Source organism: Mugil cephalus, chromosome 20 (assembly GCF_022458985.1).
Source record: "Mugil cephalus isolate CIBA_MC_2020 chromosome 20, CIBA_Mcephalus_1.1, whole genome shotgun sequence".
NCBI classification, from domain to species: Eukaryota; Metazoa; Chordata; class Actinopteri; order Mugiliformes; family Mugilidae; genus Mugil; species Mugil cephalus.
The window spans coordinates 5,495,046-5,514,479 of record NC_061789.1 but is presented as its reverse complement, the minus strand read 5'-3'; the positions used below and the strand labels follow the sequence as shown (position 1 = coordinate 5,514,479).

At 39.5% G+C, this 19,434-nt stretch overlaps 2 protein-coding genes across 4 annotated transcripts; both read left to right on the top strand.

Annotated features, from left to right (window-relative positions):
- Positions 1 to 3,594: 3,594 nt before the first annotated feature.
- Positions 3,595 to 5,157, top strand: LOC124997598 (ferritin, middle subunit). The gene is made up of 4 exons (XM_047571418.1): positions 3,595 to 3,929; positions 4,238 to 4,384; positions 4,475 to 4,600; positions 4,694 to 5,157. Exons 1-4 carry the CDS (start codon positions 3,828 to 3,830, stop codon positions 4,847 to 4,849), a joined length of 531 nt encoding a protein of 176 aa, XP_047427374.1. The 5' UTR covers positions 3,595 to 3,827; the 3' UTR covers positions 4,850 to 5,157.
- Positions 5,158 to 7,088: 1,931 nt separating this feature from the next.
- On the top strand, positions 7,089 to 18,387 carry syt5a (synaptotagmin Va). 3 transcript variants are annotated; one of them, XM_047572380.1, is made up of 10 exons: positions 7,089 to 7,203; positions 12,650 to 12,811; positions 13,027 to 13,041; positions 13,706 to 13,887; positions 15,588 to 15,671; positions 15,764 to 15,931; positions 16,009 to 16,176; positions 16,270 to 16,387; positions 16,480 to 16,613; positions 17,352 to 18,387. In XM_047572380.1, the coding sequence occupies exons 2-10, from the start codon at positions 12,658 to 12,660 to the stop codon at positions 17,559 to 17,561; spliced, it is 1,233 nt and encodes a 410-aa protein (XP_047428336.1). In that variant the 5' UTR covers positions 7,089 to 7,203; positions 12,650 to 12,657; the 3' UTR covers positions 17,562 to 18,387. The 3 variants fall into 3 exon arrangements, with proteins under 3 accessions (XP_047428336.1, XP_047428337.1, XP_047428335.1); XM_047572379.1 differs by lacking the exon at positions 7,089 to 7,203 and adding an exon at positions 10,879 to 11,050; XM_047572381.1 differs by lacking the exons at positions 7,089 to 7,203; positions 13,027 to 13,041 and adding an exon at positions 10,877 to 11,050.
- The last annotated feature ends 1,047 nt before the right edge of the window (positions 18,388 to 19,434 follow it).

Sequence of the window (19,434 nt, the reverse complement as noted above, 5' to 3'; positions counted from 1 at the left end):
GTGTGAACACGTTAGCAGTTAGTTTAGCATCACAGAGCTGCTAGCATAGCAGTCTTTTTGGAGAGGGTTTATATCTTAAGGGCAGTAAAGTCAAGATGTAGAGATTTACTTACATACATAACTGTGTGCTGCAAATCACTATTGGAGCAAAACCTTTATTTATTATTAGGACTTAGTTCTAAAAAAAATCTAAGTTGGTGACATATTAATATTTAAAGTTCCACTGGATTCAAGGAAAGGTGGTGTAACCACAGGGGAGGAGGGGGATAATGTGAAAGAAGCTCATGTCTAAAGCTGTGGGACTCTACAAGCTTTGGTCAGAACACAGTGTTTTCCATCACCCGTGTCCAGTTTTGGTTCCTTATTCCTTGCTTTCTTGTTCCTTTTTTTTTTAAATTCTCCCAAACTGGTTCCAGCCAGCAGAGGTTTCTGTGGCTATGAGTCTCCTCCCTGAACAAAAAACAGGAAGTATGAAGCTGTGAAATGCTGAGTCACGGCAATGACTCAGCGCAAATCGGCAGCTGAACTTGAGCTACCTCTCCAGAAGCCTGACTGGTGTCGGATGACAAAGCATCGAATATAAGAAGGATCATATCTAAATACCTCCTTTGAATAGCAGGAGTTCAATTTAAAATCACTCTAGTTTTATGGAACAAAGAGTTTATCGTGTGCGTCTTTCATAAAAGCTGGCATAGTCATTATTTATATACGTAGATAAGGCGTACAGTGACAACATCTTACAACTTCAACAGTTTCCGATGCAGGTTGGAAACTTTGAACTTCCAAGAAGAAACACCTGAAGCCAACCGGGTTTCTAGGAATCTGGGGATGCATTCATTATTTAAAAGGGACAGGTGTAGTTTCTTTAATTTAAATCTGGCTCTATGGATCAAGAGATCACAGGAAGTCGCACTATCAGCGTTTCTTCTTGAAAAACTAGTGCCACTTCCTTATAATAATGAGGAATGTATGTTACGCAAGTTGGTTACTTGAATGACAAGCATGTGATGCTACCTGGCTTTAAGCTAGCTGCTAGCTGCTAGTGCTGATGCAACAATGATTCAGATATAACATTATGACCACCTGCCTTTTAAGAAGAAGTTTTTTATTGTCATTGTCCAGCAGAAATACATCAGCTTCAGCAGCTCTCTGGTTCGGAGGCAATAAAAGATACAAACTATGGCAGCAATACACAATAAAATCTACAATACATACAAGTAAAAGCACTTTTTTTTTCATCGTGACCACCTTCTTTTTATCTTGTAGGTTTCTCTTTTTGCTCTCTTTTTGAGGCACTAAACCTCTAGAGGCGTGATTCAGTTTCTGGAGCCTTAATTGGATCCTGTAAGTTGTGAGATTTTGCCTCCAAGGATCAGACTTAATTGCCCATGACATCCCAAGAAAATACTCAAGTGGGTTGGATTGAGATCTTTGGGACACCTTGAACTCCTCGTAGCTTGAGTACATTCGTTAGGTAAACAACACACCAGCACGTGGCCTTATATCAGTCAGTAATATCATGACTACTTAACAGCAAGGCTACAGATGTACGTCCACATTACAAGAAAATTAAAATGATCTAACAAATAAGTGGTGTTTTCTTGTAGTGCTTAGCTATACTTTCAAAAAAAAAAGGAAAAAAGATTGGGATAAGCTAAAGCAGATAACCTGTTTTAACCTCCCTTTAGAAGCCGAGCAGATGATAATGATTAACAGAGCGTGTAGACCATTTCATGCTTTCACTAGATTAGCTTTACACCACTATAAGTACTAATTAACTCACATATATGTATATATAACATGTCCCATTTTGCTATCAGCTTTTTTTTCACAATAGTTGAACTCCGTCTGATCTTTTTGTTACTGCTTACCACCTTAGATACACTATCTCAACAAACTGCGATGACTTGGGATAAACCACAGTCTTGTGACAGAGCTCCAGTATTGAGTAATTCAATAAAAAGAAAAAAAAAACACTTGGGTTGCTCATGAAGTTAAACCAAGTACTGTATTTAGTGGGTTTTTGTGGTGAGCCCAGAAATCAGCACAAAGTCTGGACTGGCAAATTGAGCAACCGCTTGGTGCCTCGCCAGGGAAAAGACAAAGGCGGCCCTCGGATGGCTACCGTCTGGTTCATTTTGCAATGACAATAAAACCTATGATGTTCCTACAATGCAAGGACAATGCTCCACAATCCCCTCTAGGGGTCCCCACACATGTTAGCCTTTGCTAGTTTTAACAGCCAATTTTAAATACATTTGGTTTGGGCACTTGTTAGCATTGCTTGTTAGCAACTGGCGCAATGAAGCGAAATTCCTCTGGTTTTCAAAAACAAAAGAGGAGACGGCAGGAAGCGGGAAACCAAGATGGTGGTAAGCGGGGTAGACTTATAAAAACGGTTTGATTGGTTTTGGTTTATAAACGCATTGCTAGCAAATACTTGCTTTAGCTTTGATCGTGTCATGTCGTGACCATGCTCCTTTAATGGGTCGTAGCTTATAGTAATATGCTATATCTGCACATTACACAACCAGGCATGAAAAATATGTCGGTAGGTGTGGGCTAACTAGGCCACAAGTTATCCAATGATTTGTTACTGATAACGTTGACAACCATGCACAAACTTTAAATTCTGAATTTAGCTATACAAAATACTACTCCTTTCCCTATTTACTTTCATTGCTTTATGAATTATCTTAGATGACGCAAAAGGAAATGTGATTCCACAGTAGAGACACTGATAGCCAGCCAGTAGTCCATCGACGTTTATTTAAGATTGAATTGACCATTGAATTGAAAATAACATTAAAACCTCTTTCATATAGCTTTTTTTAACTGGGGAAAAACAATGAGATCACATTACACCGCTACTGGCATCCCCACGCAGACTTCCAGTCTATTTTAGGATTCATTTTAAATTTTTTTTACTAGCTTTTAAGAGTCTTAATAGCCGGGCACCGGCTTATCTCTCAGAATTACTTTGCCACTACACATCAGCTAGAGCTCTGCGATCAACAGACCAGCTGTTACTGGACTTCCCTACAATTCAGGCTCAGACAGAGAGGCCATTGAGCCTTTTTGGCGTTGGCGGCCAAACTCTGGAACAGCGGACCCTTTTATATATTTTTATATATATTTTATATTTTCTTGTTGGCCTTCAATCCAAGTTAAGCAGGAAATCTTGAATTTACTATGCAAAAACACAGTTTTATTTGATATTTTATCGCTTATTTTAACTTGTTTTGTATTATTTATCTTGTTCTGCTTGTACAGCACTTCGCTATTTTGATTTAATTGAGGTTGACTTTACATGCGGTTTAGAAACAACCTTTGACTTAACATGATTAAGCTTGTGAAATATAATAATTAGAATTACAGTTAAAATATAAATAAATTCTCTTACAAAAAGCCAAAAAAGTGCTTAGTCACGGCAGCGGGTCGGGTGACTACATTTCATTTATGCGAAGAAGAAGAAAAAAAAAGCGCAACGTCATCTTTTTTTGTCATGAGACTCCCGGGGTCGGCAGTGATTGGTGGAAACGTCTCAGGTGACGTCACCAGGACGCGGTTTGGGTATAAATAGAGGCAGAGCTCCGTCTTCCATTTCACACCAGGGAAGAAACCGTAGAGGAGTTCTTGCTTCAACAGTGTTTGAACGGAACCTTCTTTTTCTTCGTCCCGAAAACTTCATCATTACCCAGGACACGAAACGTTTGTTGTTTTTTTTTTCGTCTACTCTCTACACTACTGTGAAAGGAAAAAGTCTACGCAAAGCTCTATTTTTGTACCGTTTTTGTTAAGAAAAAGCACAAGAAACGCCAGCTAAAATGGATTCCCAGGTGCGTCAGAACTACCACCGCGACTGCGAGGCCGCAATCAACCGGATGATCAACATGGAGATGTTTGCCTCCTACACCTACACTTCAATGGTGAGAAAGATTGAAAAACACTTGAAATGCCATTAGTAATAGTGTGTATTGTTAAATTTTTATCTATTTTTTAATTTGTGGTGTTTTCGCTTGTTCTTACCGCACTTCCTGGTTGGTGGCTCGCTGATAACAACCTGCTGTGTCATGCTTAGGTTGCTCCTTTAGTCACTGACTAGACTAGATGAGTCATGGCTCGTGATCCTGACCACAACTACTACTTGTCACAGCTGTTTTGTGCCTAATTATAATGGTTGACCCATGTAAATAACCACCTTTTTGTTTTCTATTTTTTGTTTTGTCCACCTCAGGCCTTTTACTTCGACCGTGACGATGTGGCCCTCCCAGGCTTCGCCCATTTCTTCAAGGAGAACAGCGAGGAGGAGCGGGAGCACGCCGACAAGCTGCTGTCCTTCCAGAACAAGAGGGGCGGACGCATCTTCCTCCAGGACATCAAGGTTGGTACAAGACGAGAGTAATTGTCGTTGTAGTTGTGCAGCGTTGCAGGAGATGGTTCGGTGTTGTAATCGCATGTTTTCGTTGCGCAGAAACCCGAGCGTGACGAGTGGGGAAGCGGCCTGGAGGCCATGCAGGCCGCCCTGCAGCTGGAGAAGAATGTGAACCAGGCTCTGCTGGACCTCCACAAGCTGGCCTCCGAGCACACCGACCCCCATGTGAGTTTTTAAACCTGGCGTCGCACCACTTTTTAATCTAAATCTGCTTTCTTTTCAACACTAACGTCCTGATTTATTCATTTCTCTTTTTAGCTGTGTGACTTCCTGGAGACCCACTACCTGAACGAGCAGGTGGAGGCCATCAAGAAGCTGGGCGACCACATCACCAACCTCACCCGCATGGACGCCCACAACAACAAGATGGCCGAGTACCTCTTCGACAAGCACACCCTGGGGAGCAAGAGCTAAACGGCAGCTCGCCCACGAGTGGACCTGGAGGTTGAAGGAAAAAAATAAATAAAAGAAAATCGTCTACACGTGCTTCAAACTAAACCCTCCGGTTGTCTGTTCACTGAGCCTAACGCGATGTTTAATCTGCTTTAACCGATGACGTAGGCATCTTGATCTCGCATGTTGTGGTTTTTGTTTTTAAATGTCGTGTAGAAGTTTATATGGTAACGTCTTTGTACCTGTTGGCTTTCTCACTTGACATTTTTAAACGTAAATTGTGACTGATTCTGATCTGCTCTTAACCTGAATAAACATTTTGAGCTGGATACTTGTTGGCGTTTGTCTCAGTCCCTAATCAAATGTTAGTATTTGAAGCACCAGGCGCATTGTCGAGTATGTTTTTCGTTCTGGTGCGTTTAGAAAATGGGATGTTGTGAAATGTTAGCGCAGTCATGCATTATATTGACCAGATAAAGCTTGTTTTGAGCTGCAGCTGGATAACTTTGGTCACACAAGCTGCTTGCATAACCACAAGTCAACATGGCACTGGTCCCGTGTTTAACTTTGTTACGTCAGCGTGCAAGTTTTATTTTCCTCTTTACCTTGGATTATGGTGTTAAACTCAAAAAGCAGTTTTACTTTAAACAACTCGATTTTTATGACAAAAGTCTGTTAAGCAAGAATGATGAAATGCTAGTGTTCATTTTGGCTCCTTTCATAAGATGAGGTAAACCTTCCATATATCACATGGTAGGAAAACGTGCAGCGTTGTAGCTGCAAACGGTCCAAAGGACAGTGGACTAAAGACATTTTATAGGCGCCTTTCACAACACCGTTTAGAGTAAAACCACATGAGAAGCATTACATTTTTAAATATTTCACCCCAGTGACTGAAGTGCGACACTGGCCCAGATTTACACATAATGTACATATTTGTTTTATAGCAAGCTGACTCTAAATTGGTGGCTCTGGACTAAGGAGACATATTTTGAAGTATGATATGTAGCATTTGTATATATTGTATACAGTAGTTGTATATTTTATGCAGAAGTACAAATTACATACCTTTATATATATGTATATAACTCTTTATCTATCTATCCATTGTGGTGTTCCATTTCCATCTGCTGGAGGAGCTCGGTACTGCACTAATGTTAATGATGAACATGGAGGCACAAAGCCTGTCAGTTTATGAAACTCCAGGATAATCTGCCTTTAAAAGAACTACAACAGAATAAATGTTGAACCACTTTTACAGATGATGGCTCAACATATATATATATATATATATATTTTTATTGCCGACAGTTCAGTCAGCTTTGCTAGAAAGTTAGCTGTAGTATAAAGACACCCAGAAGGTGTTTGTGTCAGTTTCAGAAATCCTTTGGCTTCTAATTTAGTGTTTGATGTGCAGCATAAACTCCCCAGAACATTAAGTCTAAAATTCATGTGTGAATGAGAAAGTTACAGGCCTCTTTAAAATAAAAGCAAAATGTATTTTAAGAACCTATTTAAATACATTATGAGTATATATTTCTTTAATTAATTTCTTATATTATTTATAATTTTGTAAGATAGTTAAGACAGTTCAAAGATTATTGACGTTACTACCGTAATCCTTATAATAAAGTAGACACATTTGGTTTTAAAGGGTTAAAGTTATGTATAAAAGTCATGGCCCGCTTTGAGTTGCCGAGCCAGACGTCGGCTTCTTTCACGCTCCCTCTTTTGCTACTTTGCTTATTTTTGAATTAGCCATGAGGAGGAGGCGGAGTCAGGCACTGCCAAGATGGCGGCAGCTAGACCCACCACACTGAGCTTCAAAACTACTCCACTGGTCAGGTTATGTGATGTTTTAAAAGTGAGAATTCAACCATTTTAACCATTAAATATTGTAATTAAAACATAATTTAAGCAGCGAACAGGTCAAAACCCACCCACTGAGATACAGTGAAGACATGAGAGCCCAAAGAGTCAACTGCACGTAATATGCGTAAGGTCCAATCACTCACTTTAAAATAAATTTTAAAAAACGTCCACCAGTGTAAAATAATCGCTCCTCTTCTAATACCAGTCACCAGTGTATGACAGAATTACAAAAAAAAAACAAGTTTAGTTACACTACAATAGACAAATTGTCTGGAAAAGACTGGCGTGTTATTTATTTATTTATTTGCAGCGTAGGTGGACAGTAAATAGCTGGCAGTGAGGGATATTGCAAAGATTAACACGGATGGGGGAGGGGGGGATGGAGTTGCGCACAACGACTTGTATTTAGTCAGTCGGGGTGAATCTCTGGTGGAGTACATTTGGATGCAAAATAATAACAACAACAAAAGGCAAAAAAGTAAGAAGTACTGAAGCTAAATCAGGTGAGTTATAGTCTACTTTTCACTGTATTAGATTTTATTATTTTTAATTTTGATTTTCTTTCATTGGTATAGTTAGAAATAGGCTTAGAAAATAGCTGTTTTTCTATTGTACCACTAGTTGGAAGCATACAGATATAAAAATTAAACTCATTGGGAGCAGAACAGCACATATTAAATATGCTTAGGCTTGAAAATATTTGGCATTTTTATCATTTTTTTTTAAAATGATTCTGATTAATTTTCTGTTAATTTTACATTATATTCCTCCTATTTCTTTCCCCCGTACGCCTGTGTGTGCTCACCAGTATTTTACTTGTGTTGAAAATCTGGTAAGAAGCAGCCACAGGGTCACAGTGTTAATGAAAATGAGTAACTTTTTAGACTTCAAGGCTAATCTTTACGCTGTTCTTTATTTTTTTGATCAAACATTTTCACTGAGGAAGTTTCTAATAAGAGAAGAAACCATTACCTTTTTACACATAGTGTGACGGTGTTTTTCAAAAGTGGCAAAGATTAGTTTAAGTGGATTACAGGAGGCTAATACACCTCTATTTGTAGTGTCTGTGTTCCTGCGAAGGCACGTGCCATACTTCTCTATAGCACCAATGTTAGTTGTTGAGGTTTTTGTCAAAATGCAGATTCTCATCTTGAAGATTTTTATACAAAGCTGTGAATTTACAGAAAAACTGTAAAAGACCCCAAGTTTAGAAAACACCGGAAACATATTGTTTTTCTCTCAGATAGACCATACATAAGGACATTCCACATAAATGAAGCTAAAATATCTTTGTCGCCGCCTGGTGGCTGGTAATGGTAATGTAGACCTCAGATACATTACACTCTTCTAATCGTGTCGATGTTTTTTTCGAAGTTTTGGCTACGATAAGGCTTTAATGACAGTGTATGTCATCAAGTGTTCAAATCTAGTTTCGCTCATTCTGATTTCCCGTCTGCTAACAAGGAAGGGGGCGGGGCTTATGACACTTAATCAAACAAACCAATTAATGACGGATGAATTGATATTTTTGGCTTCACTGCTGGGTTTCACAGTGACCCCCTTGTTAAAAAGACCAACTTTACAGCATTATTAAACATGTTTACAGCCGGGTACGAAAACGATTTTGGTATGAATCATTTATTTCTCTATTCATGACAACTGTACAGGCGGGCGAATTGTTTTCCAACTCGATCGCTTATTTTTTAATTAAGGTTCAAAATTCTGCATAATTAAGGGCGTTCTACCTTGACAGGTAATAGTCTGAGCTAACAGGTAGTGTAGAGTTGGGTGGGCGGGTCTTAACGTCCAGACGGCTTTAGCTCCGCCCCAACACGACCCCCCTTCCATGTCCATATTTGGAATATCCGTGTGTGGGCGGAGCAAAGCTCATCCAACATAGCGACCGCAGGCTCCGCCCACTTAGGACTTCGTCACGATGGGTGACATGGGAAATTATGTACAAATTATATAAAAACAAACACGAGGAAGAGCAACAGGAAAAAAATGCTAAATGAGCATTAAAAAAAAAAATCAGACGCAATAATGAGTCAAATTAAAATGGTAAATGTTCAGGGATTACTAAAGTTCTCGCAATATCTCTTAGCGTGGATAAAAAAAAATAGTCAAGACTCGATGCTAGCATGCATTAGTTTAAGCTAACATTTGCTAATTAGTGCAAATCACAGGGTGTTGGTCAAATTAAAGGTCCGATCTGATGATGATAGTAAAATTTAGACTCATCAAAGTCAGCACACTTCTAACTTTGTGGACCATGTATGTCTGCACAACATTTAAACACTGCATAATAATCAACATATTTCTGTCTGGACCGGAGGACTGACCAATAGCCACCATTAGCATAAGGACGTATAAGTGACATTATAAATCAAGACCACAAAATGACCCTTTATTCTTCTTTTTTTTTTTTTTTTTTCACTTACGCAACATTTTTTAAAATATTTTTTTAATAAAGTGCAGTGACTGGCAGCGTTAAGCCTTTCTTACATAATAAGGAGTCAACTGAAACGAGGCAGAATCTTGACACGTAGGCTTCGGTGGCTCTTTCTTTTGTTGCTCATGATGTGAGTTTTGTTAAATATGTCAGAACTGAAGAAACCGCTGACTTGTTTTGACAAGCCGATATTACTTGGAGGCCTCTTTTTTTTTTTTATTATCTCAGTTTGGATGGGCATCTGTTATTTTGAAGCGTTCCCTCAGAGCTCTCGCCACATAATCTTCCAACTCATTTTATTTATTTATTTGGTATTTAGATTTCTAAATAGGTCAGTGATAAATTATTTGGGGAGGATTTTTGTTCCACTAGTCTAGTCTCCAGTTTCTGGACAGAGGCGCACACACACACACACACACACGCACACACACACACACACACACACACACACACACACACACACACACACGCACACACACATCCACGACCAGGTTCCTGGTTCTCTGACGTCAGTTCTCGGCTGTTCTCTGAGTTCGGTCTAAATCCGCAGCGACCCAGAAATCAGATGTGTGATTTTTGGGGGGAGTTCATTGCTCAATCTGGAATGATGTATTGTGCAAAAGTACACACACGGCCCGGGCATGCAGAACAATGCAAAAAAAAATAAAAATAAATAAAAAATAATAAATTCGGTGTGTGCTGTTACGCAAAGATGATATCAATATCCTGCAATGAATCTTATTTCATGACAGTTTACTGTCAAAAATAATGATAATAGAAATGAATGTGTGTGAGCTCATTGACCACAACCACAACCTCCAAAATGAAAACACAGCTAAATAAATAGATCGTACCATACACAAAGATTTGTTTTCACTAGGGTAACTAATGGACTGGCAAGTCACCTCTGATATGATCATATCTTGCAAAGCAGGACATACAATGTGCATGGGTTTGCAACTGATTTGTAACTACGCCACGGTTTGCATCATCTGAAAATTTGCAACAGTTTCTGAAAGCTGAGTAATTTCCTATGTAGCTCTACAGGGAGCTTATTACACTCTTACACCAAGCAGTAAATTCTAAATAACTACCCGATATTGAAAGATAAAGTCTAGTCTGGAAAAAACTGTCAAAAGTACTTACTCACAGGAGATTTTCTGACCTTTCATAGTGAAATAAGCAAAAAAGTTAAATTACATAATCGAATGGTATTTTGTTTTGTAAAATCACTCTTCCTTGGTTTAGTATTTAGTCAGATCAGAGTGGACATTACTGACAGCGTTGGATTTTCCAGATAAAGAATAAAAGCTTTCTAGTCTAAATCCATTTTTTAAAAGTCATCAATTACAGAAATTACTAAATATTTTTCTTACGCCTGAAGATTAGGTTTCTATGTAAATAAATACAGCATCGAGGCCTCCATCTCTAATCTCTAATCCATAAGAGTCAACAAAGGTCAACGTAACCAAGCCTGCCACCTAAACCAAATCTCATTACGTAAATATGTAGCAGGATGTGTATGAAGTGTACGTCAATGTGGAGGTTTGTCGCTACGTCAGCTGTCACGATGGAGGATGAACAACAGGCCGAGTGGTGGCGGTGGGAGGAGAAAAGGGGGCGGACGCCCAGAGAGGCGAACTGTCCTTAATTTGTTTAAGCCTCGGATTTTGGGATTACCTCTGGCAATTAATCTCGTTACACTGCTGCGTGCAGCGACGGAGGGACGAGGGATGAAAATGTGTGCGACTGCAACTACTGACAGCTGGAGGTCCCTGAAGCAAAAGTCCTCAAAGAATAAGGCATGATCACCACAAACTGAGCTTTTATTCCGCTTATTCTTCTCCTTTTTTTTTTTATTTAATTATTGCTTTTCTCCACGGTGACAGAGGCAGAAGGTAAAACCTGCTCTTTATTTTATTATTTGTCACACTGCTTAAAGTCTTAATAAGTTCAATTCAAACCATTTCTCATTAAACGCTAAAACTAAGGAGCAGAAGAAGAAGATAAATGGAATAAAAGCTGGAATTAATAATGTAAATGTATTTATTTTATTATTATTTAGGAAGAATGGATGGATGGATTCCTTTTAGCTACTAGAACGGTTACTAGTCAAGACCAGTTGTGCATTTTGCAAGCAACACTTAGGGAGGAAGGAGGAAAAGGGAAGAATATTTAATGAACTTTCCCTTTACGAAATATATTATGAACAACCTGCAACGCCTCAAGAACAATAAGTGTAAATGTGGTGCATTGCTGCCACCTACGGTTCAGTCCTGGGTCTAAATGTTGTGTTATGTTCACAATTGTTAGTTAAAATGTATGTAGTTATATTTGAGCCTCACTTATGAGCGAGCAGTATAATAACATGAGCGCAGAAAAACGTTTTGAGCAAGCACACAAACTACGTTTTGAGGAAAAATTAAACTCGAGCACAAAAAACTTGTAGTTGAGCAAGAAGGAATCTTTTGTGCGCAACAACAGCCCCCTTTTTTTCAGTTTCTCTCCACGCACTCACAAAAAAAAGTCGTTCAAGAGATCTCTCTTTCAGACTCTTAGTATAAAAATTAGAAAAACACAGTAATTCGTAATTAACGACTGGACCTTCTGGTGGGAGCTAGCCTTGTTGTCACGCCCAGATAAATCACCTAACTTCTTTTCCGTTGTTGCCTATTTGTTACCGTTTGCTGACAAGTGAAATCATGTTTCATACGTTTTATATGTAATGAAAACCTAGATAATACCAACAGCTTCACTGTTTTATTACGACTTCTAACATTAACTTAATCATCCATTAGCTTGTCAAGCTGTTAGCCTTGTTAGCTTGTTAGCTTGTAGGCAACAGTTGCCGAGTAGCACACAAACAACAAGCATTTACATAACGTTCTCATGCTGGTGAATTTGGGGCTAGGATCCACGATGGTAAACGTTCAGGGAACTTTGTATTTGCATCATGCACCAAACAACTAACTCAGTCTAAGTTTAGGCAAGTTCCTCCCTATTTTGTGCTGCTACAGGTTTTTTATTTATCTGTATTTTGTGCCACAGCTCACTATCTGTTGCCACTATATCCTTGCTAGCCTCTTCTAGGACGTGCGCCCCTTTGAGGCCCTTCACTTTGTTGCCGTAATTTTCTGCCCAACTGTGCTTCTTTTTTCGCTTAATTTCAGAGGGAAACGCAGTTCGAATGCAACACACATATTTAAAGCTTTTTACATCTTTTTGTTGCTGGTTTTACTTATTTTTCTTGTATATTCAATGAGCTTGGCAGAATAAAGCTTGGGGCCGAGGACAGAGTGAGTGTTCAGTGGAGTGAGACGAGAGGATTAAAGAGATTACCGCCAGGTGGAAGGCCAAAGAGGATGAAGTTCGCCAAAGGACACATTTGAAAAAGGGAGACGTGTAGGGGGGAGGATATAGCTCTGAGAAAAAAAGAAAACATGTTAATGCACCGTTTAGCTTTGAATGTGAATCGTTTTTCTTTTGACTTTTTGCAGAGCAAACCATGCGACTGGTCAACGAGGCGGGGCTGCGACTCCGCCGGGCGGCTGAGGAGGAGGAGAAGCCGCCGCCGCCGCCTCCAGCCCCATCGCACCACAACAGCCACCAGTTTGCCAGCATGAAGAACAAGTTCTTCAATGAGCTCACACACCTGCCAAGTAAGGCCTACATGTGTCGCACGTCAATAAAAAAAAAAAAAAAAAAAACAAGAGAGAAAGAGATAAAAGAAAACGTCTAGTTCTTCATTCCAAACTTCATCCCCTTACCGTTGGTATCAAAACACTCCCATCAATCATTTGTTTTTTTTGTTTTTTTAATCCTGTCCTCTCTCATTTCTTCATGTCACCTCTCTCACCGTGCTCTTCTCTTCAAGATCATAAACTCAAAAGTAAGTCCATCTCATGTATCAAAACTTTCGTGTCTTTCAGACAAGAAGGGTTATTGTGTAGTATTATTACAAGTCATCCTGGTGGGAACGTGAAGGGAACTTCACTTACATAATGTCTGTTCAGGCAAATTTGCCAAAGGTATGGAAGCCAAAATGCGCCAAAATATCACAAAAATAATGAATATTATAAAAGTATAATTACTTATATGATCATTATTACCAAATTTTGGTAAGAGTTATATGATGAGATGTTGTTAGCCTAATAGCATAATTGCTTCAGTTAATTTTTGACTTACTGTTACCATAATAAACAAACAAAAAAAATAAATAAAAAAAATATATAATGGGCATGCTAAAATGTTTTCTGAAAACATTCAAATATGGCTCAGGCAATTATGCTCTTAGGCTAACAATATACAATCATGCTAGGAGTTTTATAAGGATGTGCTTTAAGCTAAATGCTAACATGCTGACTTAAAGCTTTCTTTACCCTCTTTGTTTATCCAGTTAGTTTGCCAACACTTGGTAACAAGCACTATTTAAATTACTGCTGAGCACATACTAGGGATATTTAGATATTTAGACCTGATGCTAGCCTCCTCATCCAGTTAGCATCACCGTCGCTCTTTTGCAAGAACTACCTTTCTCTTTCCTCTCGCTCCAGTGCCCATGTGGGCTGTGGGTGCCATTGTGGTGGTGGTCCTTGCCCTCGTCGCCTGCATGGGGTTCTGCATCTACAAGAAGTGCATCAACAAGGGCAAGAAGCCCAAGAAGGCCCGCGAGAGGAAAGGAGGACGAGGGCGAAGGAAGAAGGATAAGGATGGAGAGGATGGAGAAGAGAAGAAGGTGAGAAAGGGATATGGAAGAGGAGTTCTTTTGTTTGTGCTGCTTGGTGGCCCCATTGGTGTGATGCTCCAAGACAATGGCGAGTGTTTGTGGTACTTTTTTTTTTGTTTGTTTGTTTGTTTTTTGAGGGGGGTGTTTTTATTGCGAGAGATTGGTGGCTAAGGTTGGCATCTAGAACACAGAAGACATTAACTGCAATTTTTCTCAATAAAAGTAACTGCTGTTCTTAGTTTTAGTAAGAGTCGGGGAAATAACACAATATTGCATTTCTTTTTCTTAAGATGTGTCCGGTTGTTCATTATTGCACAACCATCTTGCTGCTGTTAACATCAATTGTGAGATAAATAAAGGCACATCTTATCTTATCTTAACTTATCTTATTACATGTTATGTAATAGCGCAATTCAATAGCACAATTCATTAAATTTTAATGTTGTACTGGGTTGTTTTAGTGCAAAGAATGACAAGTAAATTAGGAGCAAAAAAAAAAAAATAGAAACCAAATTAAATTAGAAAATGTAAAAAAAAAGAAATAAAAAAATATAAATTAAAATTATAAATTAAATTAAATTCTGAAATTAAATAAACAATATAAAAATTAAATAAAAATACAAGAATTAAATTATAAAATTAAATGATAAATTAAATTAAATTAGAAGAACAAGTAAATTAGGGTAAAAGTGTAATTTGGGCACATTGGTGTTTAGTCCTTGGTCTCAGTGTTGTGTTCTTTCCACTTCTCTGACTAAAACACTGGACAAATTAGGGACAGCAGTTATTTTCATAGAAAAATGCAGTCTTCTATGTAATTTTCACATTTTGCAAATACATCAGACCCTCTGGTGGGCTGTTTATGGGCCTGTATGTTTGACACCTGTGTCATAAGGTAAGAAAAATAGCTCATTCCTTTGTTGGTAATCTTCGTGCTAAGCTAAGTATCATATTTAATGATTGGCATCAGTGTTGTCATTTTAGCTCTTGGCCCACAAAATAGATAATGGTGAAATATCCCTTTGGGAGCAGGGTTTTCCATTTTGGCTTCCTACTCCCTCCACATGTCAAACATAACAGATGGAGTTTGATCGTAATCACTGCTTAACTGTCCCCAGCTGTTCAGGTTTTATTCAGGTCGAGACAAGCAATGACTGGAATTTAAACTTGGCACAACCTCTGTAGCGTGCCCAGGGTAGACACGATGAGATGGGATGATAGCTGCTGTCATTTTGAGATTAGACGCTGTTTTGGGTTTGTAAAATACTTTGGGCTAGTGACAGTTTATCTCGATGCACACAGTTCCTAAATTACATAAAACAGAAGGGACTCGAAGTGCCCATTGACTTGCATCATCTTAAATTCTTGTTATTTAGTCGAGTAGACTGTTATTTGTAATTTTATAAAATGTCTGAGGAAAATATTGATATTCCCAGTCTTGGTGGCTTATGGAAGCCAACTTCCAGTGTTGTCACGATTGAAAGTTTCTGATGTTCTCTGAAGGTTCCCAGTCATCCAGACTATGGTATATATCAAAAGATGCTTCATCCGAGTAGCTTCTTCAGTTCTACATGACTGGTGGGGAGTCGCGGCTTTAAACAGAGACCATCTCGTACATTTGAACGCAGCAATTATTTGGACATTTCTGGAATTGTGATCCTTTGCGGCATCAAATGAGAATAAATATAAGAACAATGTTTGAATTCCAGGAAGGAGAAGAGAAGGAGGAGGAGGAGAAGGAGTTCCTTGGCAAACTGGAGTACTCACTGGATTATAACTTTACTGATAATCAGGTAGGTTCACTCACATGACCTCACTGGAATCGATGAAGCCAGCATCAGAGAGGAAGGGCTTTTTAAATAACCGCCTCATCCTCCTCTTGCAGCTGGTAGTAGGCATCCTCCAAGCGCAGGACCTCCCGGCCATGGACATAGGTGGGACCTCAGATCCCTACGTCAAAGTCTACATGCTGCCGGACAAGAAGAAGAAGTTTGAGACGAAAGTCCAGCGCAAGAACCTCTGTCCTGTCTTCAATGAGACCTTCACCTTTAAGGTGTGTACACTTAATCTGTTTAGTCCTGCTGTCCGTGTGAAACATTTGAAACCTTAATACTTTCCTTCTCTCCCTAGATTCCCTACAGCGAGTTGGGTGGCCAGACTCTGGTGCTGCAAGTATTTGACTTTGACCGTTTCGGGAAACACGATGTCATCGGCGAAATCAAGATCCCGATGAACTCTATAGACCTCGGACAGCCGATACACGAATGGAAGGATCTGGTCGGAGGAGAAAAAGAGGAGGTACATGTTTTATTTATCCATCAAGACAAGCAACGTTTAAACTGATATGTATATATTAAATGTTTTAAATATAATTTTTTGTGCCCCTGACAGCAAGAGAAACTGGGTGATATCTGTATTTCCCTTCGTTACGTCCCCACGGCCGGTAAGCTGACGGTCAACATCATGGAGGCCAAGAATCTGAAGAAGATGGACGTTGGAGGACTGTCAGGTGAAGACGCATACTTTAATTGCACGCTTACGCTAAAGATTGAAATTTTAGTCGGTGGCTCGGCTAATCTACATATCATACCTCTCTCTCAGATCCCTTCGTTAAGGTGGTGCTACAGCACAACGGCAAGCGACTCAAGAAGAAGAAGACGTCGGTAAAACAAAACACTCTGAATCCTTACTTCAATGAGAGCTTCAGCTTCGAGATCCCCTTCTCCCAGATCCAGGTTTGTACACAGTTTAACCACTTCCTGTTTATAGTGGGGGACTTTGTATACAATCCCCTACTTTCCATAGACACTAGAACCAAAGGAACAGAGGATCCACTGGAAAAACACTCAAGATCGGCTACTATGAGGCTAAACAGCACAACAGCAAAAGTGGATATGACAAACTTTACGAATTAAGCCGTTGCTTTAATAATAAGAGTGTAAAAACAATATCAACCACTATGCTGATTAGACAAGACACCTTTCATCTTTGATCAGTCATGTGATGTTTTCGTCATTTTGCGCATGTCACACATCTGTAAAATGTCGGCAAAGTCAAACTTTGATACAATCTCAAACTACTCAATGTAAACAAGTTTACATTGAATTTGAGTTGCGTTTGTTTGCTGAAGGAACAAAAGCCATTCCCCTAATCTCAACATTTTCATGTTAAGGGCTAATTATCAAATGTTAGCATGCTAAAAAGCTAAAAAGCGAAAGGCTAACATGCTAAAATATGAGGATGGAGAACGTGGTAAACATGATGCCTTCTAAAGGCAGGATTATGTTAGCATTGTCTTTTTTTGCAAATGTTAGCTTGTAAGTATTAGCATTTAGCTGATCTACCAGAGCTGTTAGCATGTTCTCTTCAATAATGCAGTGCTGCTTTGGTGATTTGTATAACTGTAAAAACAAACAAACAAACAAATAGTATAAGAAAGAGTACATTTGAACCTCCTCCGTCTCCTCGCACAGAAACTCCAGGTGCTGATCACCGTGTACGACTACGACAAGCTGGGCAGCAACGACCCCATCGGCAAGTGCTGGATTGGCTACGGAGCGTCGGGCGTTGGGCTGCGCCACTGGTCCGACATGTTGGCCAACCCCAGACGTCCTGTTGCCCAGTGGCACACGCTGCTGACTGAGGAGGAGGTGGATGCTGCTCTGAAGGCCCCCATCCGCTAAACCCACTCAATAGTTTTTTTAAAACCTTCCTATTGACCTCAGGGTCAAATTTGACCCATTTTGAATGTTTCTATATCACATAATTTGATATAAATGTGGTTCCCATGGATGAAGTGTCCAATAGACACTTGAGAGGAAGTTGTAACACAGAATTAGTCAAACAGACCTGAAGACAATACGGGAACACATTTATTCATACACAGGGGAGATGGATGCAACTGCAAGACTTGCTAATTAACACACATTTAAGTTGCACTCCTATAATTTAGTAATGCTCTTCCATAAAGTTGGGAAGTTAAACATATCTTAGAAATACCACTAATTTGTTAATTGTGATGTTTTGGTATGATGGTTGCACACATTTCCCAGAATCTCTTTTACTTCCTGTTTTCTCTTGATTGTTTGATAGCTAATCTGCAAACGTTGGCTGAGTAGACTACACTCTAGGGTCATCCTTAAAACTGTACACGGAGGTCAGCAAAAATTTTAAGGGGAAATATGTGTAGTAGTAGTAGTAGTAGAAATTAAAAAAAAAAAAAAAAAAATACAACTTGGAATCTGATTTATTTGTTCACGTCTCATAGTGTGAGCACACAAGCTAACAAAGCTACAAAAAACTAGCCTCCAGAGCTTGATGCCCTCAAGGATCTCTTGAGAGGGTGTCCCTAATGTTTTGTCCCTTCTGTTTGAGTATTTCTAAAATACTGTTGCAGAGTTTCTTTTTCTTCCCTTGTTTACCCGCTCTTCCAAACATTTTTTATTTTTTTTTCTCCAGTGAAATCTGTCGTATGTCTAGCAGTTGCGTGTTTTTACTTGTCTTTAATTTGTCTCAATTTAATTTGTCTGTGTTTGGATGATGACATCTTGTTTGCGGCGTGTGTTGAGTGTACGTATCGATGCGTGTGTGTTTGTGGTTTCACTTTCAGTGTGTATTATATCATGTGACTGTAAATAAATAGCTGGATGAATAAAAGTGATTTGGTGGATGTGTTCAGGGTGCAGTATTTTAAAAACAATGATGATGTGTCATGCTTCACAGTGGGATTATTTCCTCTCATTCAACCAGTGGGATTGTTCCTCTAACGATCAGACGAGCTGAACCGCTTACATTCATTTTCTAAAGCGAACTAATCCATATAATTATTGCTGCCATTCGTCCCACTAATCCAGTTATTGAGGTGGAGCGTCTTTTTGTACCCCATCATATCCGAAAGCCGGTAAACTGCCGCTGTTGATTTAATGATGAGCGCGTGTGTACGTATGCGTGCCCTGTGAAAGCACAAGGGAAAGACTGGATTAACAGTTCGTCCTCTTTAGTCCTTGTCTCATGCACTGAGCCAAACATGTGAGGAAGGAATTAGCGATGGGAGGGCAGGGAGGGGGTTGTACATATGAAACATAATCACCGCAGACAGGAGATGCGGACTAGGTGAAGAAAAAGTGTTTTTGGACCTGGCATTTTTTCATGTGGATTTACTTAGACGTGTAGCGCCCGTCTAGACCAGACCAGACACCCCCACCCCATAGCAATGACACTCCTTGATGGCAGCAGCCATCCCCAGCAGGATGCAACCAAAAAATGTGTTAAGGAACAGCAAAAAAAAAAAAACATGAAAAACATCACAAGGTGTTGACCTGGTCTCCAAATTCACCAGATCCCAAATCTGTGGGATGGTCCACAGAGGCCCCTGCCCTCAAAAAGGCCCATGTCCATTATCTAATGAGTTGAAACTGTTTTGGAGGCACAATACTAGGAAGGTGGTCATAATGTTATGCCTGGTTGGTGTAAGTGGTCGCTCAATCAGTCAGTCAACAAACAAGACAAACAACAGACCAACCAGCCAACCAAGAGATCAAGCAAGCAACCGACCGA